Source organism: Zalophus californianus, chromosome 3, assembly GCF_009762305.2.
Source record: "Zalophus californianus isolate mZalCal1 chromosome 3, mZalCal1.pri.v2, whole genome shotgun sequence".
In the NCBI taxonomy this organism is placed as follows: Eukaryota; Metazoa; Chordata; class Mammalia; order Carnivora; family Otariidae; genus Zalophus; species Zalophus californianus.
The window spans coordinates 133,677,712-133,691,852 of NC_045597.1; the positions used below are offsets into that span (position 1 = coordinate 133,677,712).

General features: G+C 33.6%; 1 protein-coding gene across 6 annotated transcripts in view; it reads left to right on the top strand.

The window, feature by feature from the left end:
- UBR3 (ubiquitin protein ligase E3 component n-recognin 3) overlaps positions 1 to 14,141 on the top strand; it is a 225,045-nt gene that overhangs the window by 139,756 nt on the left and 71,148 nt on the right. For 4 of the 6 annotated variants that reach the window (XM_027588550.2, XM_027588549.2, XM_027588553.2 and 1 more), the window contains 4 exons: positions 883 to 993; positions 6,106 to 6,318; positions 7,555 to 7,691; positions 13,749 to 13,834. In XM_027588550.2, coding sequence (XP_027444351.1) covers positions 883 to 993; positions 6,106 to 6,318; positions 7,555 to 7,691; positions 13,749 to 13,834 — 547 coding nt within the window. The remainder of the gene's footprint in view (positions 1 to 882; positions 994 to 6,105; positions 6,319 to 7,554; positions 7,692 to 13,748; positions 13,835 to 14,141) is intronic. The other 2 variants (XM_027588552.2, XM_027588554.2) reach the window with 1 other exon arrangement.

Genomic DNA, 14,141 nt, shown 5'->3' on the forward strand with positions numbered 1-14,141 from the left:
TCTTTTCATGTGTCTGTTGGTCATCTGGATGTATTCTTGGGAGAAGCGTCTGTTCATGTCCTCTGCCCATTTTTTTAAATGGATTATTTTTTGGGTGTTAATTTGTATAAATTCTTTATGTATTTTGGATACTAACCCCTTCAGCCATAAAAAAGAATGAAATGTTGCCATTTACAACATGGATGAAGCTAGAGAGTATAATGCTAAGCAAAATAAGTCAGAGAAAGACAAATACCATATGATTTCACTCCTATGTGAAATTTAAGAAACAAAACAAATGAGCAAAGGAAAGAGAGAGAGAGAGACAGCATAAGAAATGGACTCTTAACTATAGAGAATGAACTGATAGTTACCAGTGGGGAGGTGGGTGGGGTGATGGGTAAAAGAGATGATAGGAATTAAGGTGTGCATTTGTGATAAGCACTGGCTGATGTATGGAACTGTTGAATCACTATTACTGTATACCTGAAACTAATATAACACTGTGTTAACTATACTGGAATTAAAAGAAAAGAAAGAAGTTGTTAATGTCAGATGTCACAGAGAGATTAAGTACCATATAGAACAGGTAAAATAATCAATAGCAGCATAGTTTACACTAAAGTTTATTGAGAGTTTATTTTTCTTGGGGTGGAGAAAGTGTAATTTATATTTACTCTCATTCATTATGAGCCTAGATTTTTGGAAGCTAAAACTTTGTGGTGTTTCAGATTTAAAGATACTGCCTTATGACTCTCAAGTCAGGTGTTAACTTTATATCACAAAAATATAAAGTTCACATTAGTATAACAATATGAAATCATTCAGAGGTTTATGTGGATATATTTAAATATGCTTATGTTTCTTTAAAATTAATTGTATTTTGTCTTTTTTTTTTTTAAGAGTTCTTGTCTCTTGGCAGTATCAATTGGCTGGGAAGGAGGTGTTTATGTACAAACCTGTGGCCACACATTACATATAGATTGTCATAAATCTTACATGGAATCATTACGGGTAAGTTGTATTTAAAGATGTATATATCTTTCTAGGTATTAAATATTTTTATAGTATATAAATCCCAGTTCGTCTTAGGTGATTTCGATTGCCATTGGAACTATGCAGCCTTGTGGTTCCTTGACCTCTTCAGCTTTAGGGATTTCATTTTTTTATTTCACTAAAGCAAATGATTTCCATGGTAGTAATTTTAGACTTTGCTACTCTAGCTCTGAAATATTAAGCTTTAATATCCTACCATATCATTTTATTATATGATTATTCTTCAGATTCTCTTATTTTCATTCTCATTAGTGTGTTTTGCTTCTGACATCAAGATCTCTAGTCCTTTAATCCTTTGCATTTTTCCTAGCATTAGTTCTTTCCTGGACTCACTTTTTTGTGCTATGTCTGTTCTGCTCTGAATAGCATTCATTTAATCCTCCTGCCTTGATTTGAGACCCAGGCAGCTAGCCCTGCCAGAAAAGTAAAAAACTAAGTGAAGTGGTATATCTGTAAATGTGTGGTTTCCTGTATAATGGTGGCTTAGACTAGGGTCACCAACTGTAGATATTACTTATCAATTCATTTACCTATCTTTTATCAGTTTCTTCTCCTAGTGTCTTCAGTAGCTATTCCAAACCTTTGCCTCCCCTATCCCAGGTTCTTCACCTAAACTTCAAGATCCCTTTCCTCTCATCAGATTCTCTCTCTTCCCTTTGTCACCAAGAAAACTGTGGCTTTCTGTCACATACTAAGCTTAGCTTCTTACTTTGCTTATCTATTCCCTGATAAATGAGTCTGCATCCCAACCAATCCTTTCTTTTCTACTCTTTGAGGTAGTATTCCTTCTTCTGTTCAGGAATAATTTTTCTGTTGATGCTCTAGTATTCCTTTCTCCTCTTCACCTCAGGGGTCTTGATCTATTATAAGTAACCTTTTTTCTTCTATATCTTCAGTTTTTCTGCCTTTTCTGTCCTTTCTTTTCAATTCATAAAGATGCTCAGGTCCCTATCATTCTGAATTTCTTCCCTTGACTTTGCATTCCCTTGTAGCCGCAGTTTTTCTCTTTTTCTCAGCTCAGCTTCTTAAAAGCATGGCCTTCTCTATTTCCCAATTCCTAGCTCAGGAGCAGTGGATTCCTGCTTTTCCCTTCGTATCTCATATTCAGTCACTTAGTAAATTCTACTTACTCTGTCTCTTAAATCTCACTTGACTATATTCTACTTTCATTATTCTTCTTTTTGTATATGCCTTCATCTCTCATCTTGACTATTGCAGTTGCTTTCTTATCAGCTTCCTTACTCCAAGTCTAATTTATTCACTACGTTGATCTTTCTAAAATGCAAATCTGATGACATATGTCGTTGGCTTAAAAATACTTTACTGAATTCTTCCTGATGGGGTAAATTTCAGTCTTCTCTGAATGGTATTCAAGGTACTTCATGATCTGGGATTGCCTGTTGCTTTAGCTTTAGCTTTCATTAATTCAGCATTAATAAGCTAATTAATAGTTCCTTAGGCACATTATGCATTTTTCATACATCTCCAATCATTCATTCAACAAATATTTTACTCAGTGTCTACAGTGTTCTAGATACTATGATAGACATTGGGGATTCAACAGTGAATAAGACACGTTCATTCCTTCCAGGGGTTTACTATGCATTGCGTGAGATAGAATAAATAGATAGTTGCAGTGTATGTGTTAAGTGTTATGAGGTATACACAAGGTCTACTGGAACATCTGCCGAGTGCCAGAACATTTAATGAAATACGGTGCTTGAGTGATGAGAGAGAAGACTGGAAAAGTAATTAGGGGGTCATACTGTAAAGGGCCTTGTCGCTCGTGTAAGGAATTTGAACTTCATTAAGTAGGCTCTCTACAGAGAGCCGTTAAAATCATTAAAGACTTTTAAGCAGAGTTATGACATCTTCAGAAAGGTCATTGTGGCAATTGTGTAGATGGTATGTGATTATTGTAGGATTGCAGGAGAGTAAGAAAGAATGCAATGATATTTAGGAGGTACAAGATGATAGTGGCTTGAGTGTAGTCATCGCACTGGAGATGGAGAAGAGCTTAGAGATGTGAAATATATTTAGAAAAAGGGTCTTTCTGGACTTGGTGAGAGATGGCATGTGCAGTGTAAGAAGGAGGAAGGAATCAAGGTGAGAGATAATTGTGGTCATTGTGAAAGATTTTGATTGGGAGTAAGAGTCTCACATTAGGTGGATCATGGTGGCAACAGTATGATTGAAAGACTATTTAGGAGATATTAGCAAAGAGAGTAGAAGGAAGAAAGTGGATGGAAGGGCTCATGGGATTTATTAAGTAAATATTGGAGTGGAAGAAGGCAGAAAGCTGAAGGAACTGTCATGACTATCTTCTTTCTGAGGTAGAGGTGTAGCTTTATGCTTCTAGAGTAAAAGGAGCAAGGCTGGGGTGGATGAAGGGACTTGAGAAGTGAGGAGGTGGTTTGGAAAAACCACTTTGGAATTGGGTGAGAGAATTCTTCATAGGATGTTGGAGAAAGATTACCAGGAAGTATTCAGGGCTTAGTTGAGGTAGAAACAGTTTGTAGCAAAAAGTTATTTCAGTTTTTTAATTTGAGTGCAGAATTGGAGAAGTCATACACTGGATTAATTTTGTACGAAGGTTTTATGGGGTATGTATGATGGATGGACATATAGAGGGGGAATGAGAAGTATTGACCAAACAGTTTTTGAGGTGGTACATCATGGTGTGTAGGCAGAATAGGAAAGACTTGATAAACTGTGGGAGAAGGGAGGAACTAAAAGGAGATAGGAGTTGGCAGTCAGACTGTAAGCTGTTTGGATTTAATATTTTCAGATATGGACAATTTGGGGTCATTTTAGAATAAGGGGTTGGTAATGGTAACAGGTACTGGAATAGAGTGGAGGTCAGTGCCATAGGAGCTAATGAGGTCAAAGAGCTGATGGATTGAGATATAAGATAGGTGGTCCCCATATACACTAAAGTAGCATAAGAGGGTCGTAGGACTTGGAGCAATGAGGAAAACCAAAGTCTTCAGTGATTGAGGGCAGTGGATGACAGTAAAAAGGAAGGAAAAGGGTGATATCCCTAAATGACGTGAGCCACAAAGATGGGAGAATGCAAAAGTAAAGATCTCAAGCCAGCACTAGAAATGAGAAGAATACTGAGGTGTGAGGGGTGTGGGAGAATGGGCAGTGCCTACCTGAGAAGGCTTCAGGAAAAAACCTAGTTTCAGTCAAGGCAAGGAGGGGGATCTAGGATTCTTTAAAATGAAGGCTGTAGGGGAGCTTGTAGAATGTCCTTCAATGATCAGGACTCTTACACCAACCTTCTATACACCTTTCTTGTGTATCTTTAAAACTTAGCTCACAAATCTTCTCCGAGAAGCCTTCTCTGTTGTATTTTTCACACTATTATTATAATTTATTTGTGTTTTGTTTGCTTTTATATTGTTAGTACCTTAAGTGAAGATGTACCTTAAATCTTTATGCCGTCACCTGGCATAGCATTTGACACATGATAGGAGCTTAGTAAATATTTGCAGAATTGGATTTAAGAAGATGCGGTGTTACATTTTTAAGAACTTGAAAAAAAAAGTGAAAGTAAAAAAAAAAGAATTCGGTTCTTTTAGTCAAAGTATTTGAGATCCAGATATAGTGAAATGAGCACTAAATTAAGAGTGGGGAAACTTAAATTCATCCTAACGTTGTCATTACCTTTGTAACCATAGGCAAATTCATTTTCTTCTCTTTGTATCCTTTTTTTTCATTATTTTTGTCTTGTTAGTTATAATGTTCATATTGTAGCATTCATACATTTACATTAATGCATTAAAACATATTTTGAGATACAGCGTTAGGTTAGTGGCAGAGTAAGAAAGAGACTGCTGGGAAAAAGAGCAATATAGTGGTTAAGACTACACAGTTGTAATGGCCTAAAAGAGCAAAATGGCTGTGTGGTGGTGTCAGGCAAAAGAAAGGAACAAATTTAACAGTCTGGATTCCTGTGTTAAGCCCACTGGTTGGTTAGCATGTATAGCAGTCTCTCATGAGTAAGAATTTCCTCCTAGGCACATATGCTTATATGTCTGTGTTTAAAAAATTCTGTTTTCTCCTCTTCTATCAGAAACATCTGAAGGAAAGTGTGTTAAATTAATTCCCCTCCTATCACACATTCTGAGTATCCTGACTGAATCTTTCCCCTATCCATTAAACCTAAACAAATTCACTGCATAAAGTCCAGTCAGTTGTGTTTGGCAGTTAGACAAAGACACATCACAGTTTTTAGGCTTGATTTAGTCTCAGAAGTTGTCTATTCTCCATCAAGGATCATGGGCACTGAGAGAATCTGCCCAGTGGTCACCTATAGATTATAGAAACAGGGGCATGGGGTAAGGGGAAGGTGATTCACTGTAATGTGGCCTACTTTTTTAAGTTATTCTTTATCTTAAATCTATATTACACATCAATTGCCTCATTATTTGACTGTTTCATACTAAGAGAAGGGGAAGATACTTCAGCATTTCTTGGTGATGGCAAGTGTTGCATGATTGCCGTGTTGAAAGAAGTGATTTGATAAGCTTCAACAGTCAAATGAGAGACTTTGTTTATGTTTTTTTCTTCAAGTAACATCTTTTTAAAAATTTTTTATTTTTATTTGTTTGTTTTTAAGATTTTATTTATTTATTTGACAGAGAGAGACACAGCGAGAGAGGGAACACAAGCAGGGGGAGTGGGAGAGGGAGAAGCAGGCTTCCGGCGGAGCAGGGAGCCTGATGTGGGGCTCGATCCCAGGACCCTGGGATCATGACCTGAAATGAAGGCAGACGCTTAACGACTGAGCCACCCAGGCGCCCCTCTTTCTTTCTTTTTTTTTTTAATTTAAATTCAATTAATTAATATATAGTGTATTATTAGTTTCAGAGGTAGAGCTTAGTGATTCATCAGTTGCATATAACACCCAGTGCTCATTACATCAAGAGACTTTATGTATGACATATATTAGAGATTTTTTTTTTTTGCATGGTTCATTTGTTTACTATAAAGTGTAATGATGTAAATTTTTTGTTTTCTGTAAAGGTGTACATTATAAATCTGTATGTTTATTTCATCTTTTAGAATGACCAGGTTCTTCAGGGCTTCTCAGTGGACAAAGGAGAATTCACGTGTCCTCTTTGTAGGCAGTTTGCTAACAGTGTTCTTCCTTGTTATCCTGGGAGCAATGTGGAAAGTAACCTTTGGCAACGTCCTAGTAACAAAAGCATACAAGATCTCATAAAGGAAGTGGAAGAGCTGCAGGGACGGCCGGGAGCTTTCCCAGTAAGCATCAGTGTAAGGCAGAAATATCCTGGTAAACTCAGCTCTGCTTTCAGCTCTCATTTTCGTTCCTTTCATTTTCATTCCTTTCTAAATTACTCTGGACCTTTAAACATTTAAAAGCAATTGCTTTTAGATGTTTTTCTTTTCTGTTTGTGGTTATTAAAAACAAAAATGAGAATAATGGAACAAATTATTACCCAAGGTTATACTTTTCCTTAATCCAAATTGTTATACTTTTAATATACATCTTCCAGATTGTGAAATCCTATAAGCTTAGATATGGCTAGACTCTTTTAAGATGCTGAAATCTTTAAAAACAAAGCCAAACAAGTGAAAAAAAAATAAAAACAAAGGCAAACAAATAAATTACATATATATGTATCTTGCATGTAAAGCATAGGCTAATCACTTAAAAATATGCCCATCAGGTATATTAGGATTAAGATGATACATTTACATATACACACACACTTTATATATGTGTAATTATAGATTTACATAACACTTCATGTGTGTATGTATCAGATAAAGTATCATATGCTTGATTCACTGTAAGTCAGTCTGTTTTACTGTGGGATTTGGTGTAAGTAAACCCATCTTTTATCCCATCCAGTAGGATTTATTTATTTGATTTAAATATTTAAATATTTTACCTTCATTATAGATGTATGATACAGAAAGAAGTGATAGCTATACCTAGTTTAAGCAATAAATTTATGAAAACTATTGACTTTTGAAACAGAAATTCATAATTAAAAGCTATTCAAGGATTTATTTCCTTGCAGTTTCTTTTCTCAGTTGAAGACTCATTTTAGAGTCTGTGGTTTTTTTCTTTTGTAAATCCAAATTTTTATGTGTTTAAAATATGCTTAAAGCAAGGGACATCAATATTAGTCTTTGAGAAGTGAACTTAAATGACGTCAGATTGTTTATAAACATGAAAACTGTTCTAAAATATTAATGACACCTACTCATTTGTTTAGAATATAGGTTTGTGTGGTTAGGTCATGGTTAGATTATAGGCTAACCAGTCACAATATAGAATTAGGATAAAATAGGAGAAGATACTTCTTGGTCTATTTGATCTTTGTGCACTAAATGTATTTATAGTGGATAGCTCATGTACATCTGTTTTAACTTTTAACTTTAATTTCTTAATGTATTTGTATGATAAACATTGTAGTGTTAGACTATATTAGAGAAAATGAATATGAATAAACTTTATATGTATGTTTGCATTTTTTACAGTCAGAAACCAACTTAAGTAAAGAAATGGAATCTGTAATGAAAGATATCAAAAATACCACTCAGAAAAAATATAGAGACTATAGCAAGACCCCAGGTTCACCAGACAATGATTTTCTCTTTATGTATTCTGTTGCTAGGTAGGTATACATGGTATATACTTTAATATTTACTTATTCTGAATAGTTGGTTTTTTGTTTTATTTGTGTCATTAATATTTATTTGAAGAAAGGATGTGTATTTTTTATGGTGGTTGAAATTATGGCTAGTTTTAGAACCTTCTCAAAGGATCATAAAAATGTAGGTTTTCTTCATTTTCTGAAGAGTTTTTATTTTCATGAAATACTGGGTGAAGTGTTATTATTTATTATAGAATATGTAGGAAAAAGTGTATTATTAACATTTCGGGACAGATATCTATCTCAAAGCATGTCAGTATTAAATATGAAGGGTCTTGTTAAGAAATCACTGTTCAAGTCTTGTCAAAAAGTAATAATACTGAAAACAAAAACATTGTAATATGTTAAACACTTTTAATTTGTTTTTAATTTATAAGAACTTACTTTGTTCTAAGCTAGTAAAATATCTAGTAATATCCTGTAGGTGGTTTAGAAAATCAGATAAGGGAGATGGAGCAAAAGATCAGGCAAGTTCTAAGCTTTAGTAGCTATCAGGGGGCTCAAGAAAACAGAGGTAAATACTCCTCATCTTTCAAATTAGGTAGGATTAGTCTAAAATTGACTGAGTGGGTGTTCAGTACCTAAGAAATGGTTCCAAACAGGGATTTTAGAAAACTTAATTGAATGAAAATGGAGAACCATAAAAGAAGTAAACAGGGAAGAAGCAGGCACAATTAGAAACTTGCAAACACATTCTGCCAGAATTGATGTAGACCGCTGGATATCCCTAGAAGCATACTTTTTTGTATCTTCTCCCAAGTAGTATTATAATAGGTAAGATTTAGAGAGATAATATAACTTGAATGTCATGCAGCAAATTAGTGGCATGTAGTACTAGAACTCAGATCTCTGAGTCAAGATCTATTGTTCTTTCAATTACTGTCCTCCTTTTTCCTCCCCTGTATTCATCTTTTATAGGTCATATGTGCATGCAGTTCACCAGGGCCAGTCTCTCTGCCCCATTCATGGACCAGAGGGTAACAAGAGTAAATGAATTATATGTAGTCTTTAGAACCCAGGAAAAAAGGAACCAGACTTAGGAAAATTGCAAGCAAGTTAGAGCTCAAGACAAGGAAACATTAGTCTTTAGTTTAAGAATGCAAAAGCTGGACATGGATTGATGTAAAAGGATCTAATGGATTGGGAAGTAACTTTCTAGTCTGCACATTCCTAAACTATTGTTGTTATTTATCCAGAATGTTTCAGAGAAGATATAACAGTTAATTCAACATTTTGTGTCTGGAGAATTACCAGCTGCATAATTGCAATAAAATACACTTTATGTGAAAACTAAATTGAATATGATTTAATTTTGCCATGGTTTCAAGGTTTTAAAAAACTTCTGTACAATGTTGCAGTAATAATGTTGTAGAAAATTGAGATGAATGTAGACCAACTCAGTTATGCCATGTATATATGTGTCTGTTTATATAGATGTGTATGTTTGTGTGTGTATGTGTATAAATACTATATTTATGCTGCTTATGTATTTATGCCTTTTATTTTCTTAGGACTGATCCAGTAAGAAAATTCTAGGTGAATAGGAATGATCTGTCCATGGACTTTTTCTATAGCATGATAAATCAAATAACTTGATTTAAATTTAGTTTAGTGGAAGTTTTAGATTCCTATTTCTTGAATAGATAAATTCTTATTTTCTTAAATATATAAATACCTTATATATAGCTTGTCGTGGTAATAGGAGACTTTTTGGTCAACGTATTTTGGCTTTTCTCTTTTATTGAGAAACAGGGACAGATATCAAGTGTTATTTACTGTGGATGTATATAGAGAAACAGAAAATGTGTTCTCTCCTCCCATTTTTCTCTGATTGCTCATGATAAACTCTAAAGCAACAAGATAATGCTTCTGAAAATGAGAGTATGTAACCCTTGAAAAACTTTGGTTAAAGTTACCCAGGCCATTGTGAAGTTCTCACAGTGAGATTGCATGCCTTCTCTAAATTTTACTTAGTTATTAAAAAGAAAACAAAAACCAAATTAGCTAAAAAATTAACAAAAACATGAATTGGGGGAAAAAAGGATTTTGTATCCTATTTGAATAGTAATTTTCTCAAGGTAAGAAACAGGTCTTTATATATATCTTATGCCTAGCATATAACCTTATTTCATAAATATGTATGATTACAGATTATGATTATTTTCATGCCTAAAAGGTAGGCATTAAAATATTTGATAATATTTTAAATGTTTAAGTGAAATATTTAGAAATAAACTTATTATTTAACTTTTGAATTAAATATTGTGATTCTTAAATGTGTGATTCATTAGAATGTGCACATTTATTTGTATTTGACATTAGAAATTTGAATAGAATACAGCCGTTTCCCAGACCTGAATTTCTCCCCACTGAATGAGTAATTTAGTTTGCTCTTCAGGGAACTTAAATTTTTTGTTGTTTAGGAAAAAAATATTTCTAGTGGTTAAGTAGCCTGTAAAGCTGTTAATTTTAATAACTGTTTTAGAGGATTTTTTTGTTTGTTTTGTTTTTGGGTTTTTTTGTAGGGCAATTTATCTCTTTGTTTTTTATTTTATATGCATGGTAAAGCCTTGGAGGATTTTTTGAGGGCAGCAGAGAAGAAATTGTTGGAATGATATCTTTCTCTTACATTAAAATTAATCAAAATTACTATATTCAAGTTTTATTGTATTTCCAAAAAACGGTCTGTTGCAAATACAAGTCGTTCAGATGGATTATGGAAGGTTAATTTGGGTGAGGAAAGCTTTCCTCAATTAAATACCAATTCATTGTTTCTTTATTGAAACAATAAATGACACTAATTTTAGTAATTGATTTTTCCAAGGATTTTGGACTCATGTTACATAAAGCCTAGAGGTATTGGTGAGTAACATTTGGCCTGTATATAGTGAGAAACGTGGAAATGGAAAGAAGATGAAACATGAATAACTGAGATGTAGATGGAGAGATATCAATCATTAAGTCACAGTGGGTAAACTGCTCATTAGAGTGAGTGCAACTTACTTTACATATTAGTTGCATTTTAAGTTTAAACTTTGTAACCTAAGTATGTTCAAAATAAAAGGAATGCTTGCTAAAATACCAAATTATGAATCCTTTTTAAAGCCAAGAAATTCTTTGATAAAACACCTCCCCCCCTTCCCCATTTTCTTGTTTCACTGCTGGATTTAAGGGAGTAGAAGGAAGGGTCAACAAAAGAAAGAGAATAAGCTATGGGGACTAAAGAAACCTTATTATTGGTTCCATACCCAAACAAAGAGATTTCTGGTTCCTAAGGTGTTTTTGAGCACTTTGCTATGTACCATCAGGGATTTAGAAGCTTTATCTAAAATGGTCCCGGCTCTCCAGGAATTTATTACCGTTTAGTTGGAGAGACAAAACCAATATACATCAATCTGTATAAAACAGAATATAGTTTGTTTTAAAAATATAATATTGAAAAAATGCTATAGAACTTTAAAAGGGAAGATGAACAAATTGAAAATATAAAGTATGTGGAAATGTTTCTTTCCTGTCTCAACAAAAGGGAATTAGTTCTCCCTAACTCCTGGAAGAGTTAGAGCTTGAGCTGAGTCTTGTTTAATATAGGCGATGGTATGGACAAAGATATTTTTTCTCTCTGAGATATTGAGTAACTTGCTTAACCGGTAAGTGGTAGGCTCAGGCCTTAAACCCACACCGATACCAGTGTGCGTTTGAGTGTCTCTGTGTGTGCATGTGTATACGCACATTTGTTTTTCAAATTATAGTTCTAAAAGTAGAAGTTCATACCACAGGAGGGTGGAGGGGGGTAGAAGGGAAAGCAGACCTTGGTCATGGAAAAAGAAGCTGGAGCATAGTTGGATTTTTTAAATGGAGTGTGTAGGTGGTCACCAAGATAGCTGTAAGCAATCTTTCTCATTATTGTTTCTGTTACAGAGATTTTTTAAACTAATTTGAATGGATTTGTGTTAGGAATATAAACAGTAGAGTCTACTTTTCTCGAGAACAATCTTTATTTTTATATCATCCATTCAGGAGGGCAGAAAAAGAATATTGTGTTGGGATTTTCAAGAGTGAAGGAAGATCAGACATGGGGCATGTGACACGTTTGTATGTTTGTTTCTCTAACAAGTCTCAAAGGGCCAATTTTGATGTAAATAAAATAAGGAAAAACTGAGGGTTAGGGTCTCTGACATATTGATTTTTAAAGTTCTAGATTATTACATGATACTAACCCTTTGGATAGGTAGGTGTTTTTTTTTTTCTTTTTTAATGTCAGAAGGAATGTTTTACAGGAGATTTTCTAACCATAATCTGAAACAATTAATTAGATTTAGTAGTTTTCTTTCAAGTATTTAAAATCAGATTCCTGGTAACATGTTTGTCATCCTTTAAAGTATTTTATTTGACGATTGAATAAATAGAAATGTTCTTGTATTTATATTTTAATGAATATTTTTGCAAACTGTGCTAAAATAAAAGTTGACATTCTGGTTCTGACATTCGTTTGTAAGAATTGATCATGTTTCTGGTTAGCTCTTTTAAAAGTACAATCTAGGAAATCTTAGTTTTTATAAGAGAATATAGCCGTTAATTTTTTTCTACAGATTAGGCAACAGAAGATTTGTGAAAACAAAATATATTGATCTCATTTATATTCCCCTGATGAAGGAACACATGCTGGTCTCCGCTCGCTTTCTGTCCACTAATATGAAATCCTTGTCCCTGCTTCCTTGCTGGTAGGTTTTTAGAAGTTCAGTGAGCAATGCAAATCGCCTGAGGGTAGAAAATTCCCTTGTCACACAGATGCCCTTATCAGCAGCAACCAGATGGAGCTCTGAGCAGGAACATTATCAATGTTAAATTGCTTTTCCCCCCACACCAGTAGAGAGGATTAAAGCATTCCTTTAAAAATGGGTGGCAAATGTACAGATTTAAGAATATTAATTTTGTTAACAGTTTGCATTTGTAAGTAAATATATGAAAATAATGTTTCAAAACATATTGTGTTAAAAGTACAACCCAAACCAGTTCAAACTGTTTTGTTTTAAGTAAAATAGGATCATATTCTTCCTTCTTCCTTGAATTCATTTGCAGAGAAAGCTTGAAATTTTGCCTTTTTTTTTTTTTTTTTAAGACAGGGATATCTCACTGTTAGTGTCAAATGCATATCTTGGATATAAATTAGTTTATTCAGTTTTAGTAGTGGCAAATAAAGATGTGTTTAAGTTTATTAATACTGTTTAAAAATACACGCATTTTATCATCCAGAATTTTCATTTATTCTGGCAAAATTCACTGGCTATTTTACTGTATTGTTTTTGAGTAAATCTTTAGATTCTGCAACAATTTGATTTTTAAAATGTCAATTTACTAATTATTACTAATCTGTAAGCTAATAATCGCTAAATATATTATAATTTCAGATCTGTATGAACTCTTTTGATGTTTAGCAGTGCCAGTAGTTACACAATGTACTTTAATAAAACTGTAATTTTAGAAGTCCAAGAAGAGTCTGCTGTTAATTATCTGTGTTGTTCATAGCTACTTTGATGTTAGTGATTTTGTTTAATATTGATTTCTAGATACCATCTAAGCTCCAGTGAGTGATAACCATTTCTCTGATAGAAAAGTTGGTATGCCCTCGTGTTTTAGATGGCAGTAACCACCTACTACTTAGTCACTAACAGTTGGGTACAAGCTCTTTCATCAGATTTACGTGCAGGTTTATGAAATGTGTTGCTGTTGTTTTCCTTAAGGCCCAGTTTTTAGTATTTGCCAACATTTGGGGTTTTGCAGCAGTTACATCATGATGTGTGCAGTTTTGCAGGTTATATATATGAACATATAAGGTTAGATAAACTGTTTCCCTTTTTATTTCTAAATATCAGATAAAATATTATTATGGATATTCCATAAACCCATTCATGAAGTTCTTCAACTTTATTATTTAGGTTGATTCAGACATATCAGTAAAACAAATTAAAAAGTATTGCTTCAGCCTAATTGAGATATATTTTAATGCTTTACTTACAGAACCAATTTGGAGCTTGAATTAATTCATCGGGGAGGCAATTTGTGTTCAGGTGGTGCAAGCACAGCTGGCAAAAGGTCTTGCTTAAGTAAGTAGTAAACAGTGTAAATTTAAAAACATTTTTATTTTAAATACATTTTAAATTATGTCATTTTTGAGAGCCTATACAGGCAAAGTGGTCTTTTGATGTATTTTCAGATGCTATGTTACATATAATCAGTTATGCTTTAAATGGCTAATCTTGTACTTAAAAGAATCATATGAATATTTAGCTCTTTCTATACTATGATTACTCAGTAAATAAATGCCATACCCATAGATCAGATTTACATTGGCTCAGATTTAACAGTGTGGTATCCTTGGCTATAAAAAATTACCTTCAAACTTAAATTTCT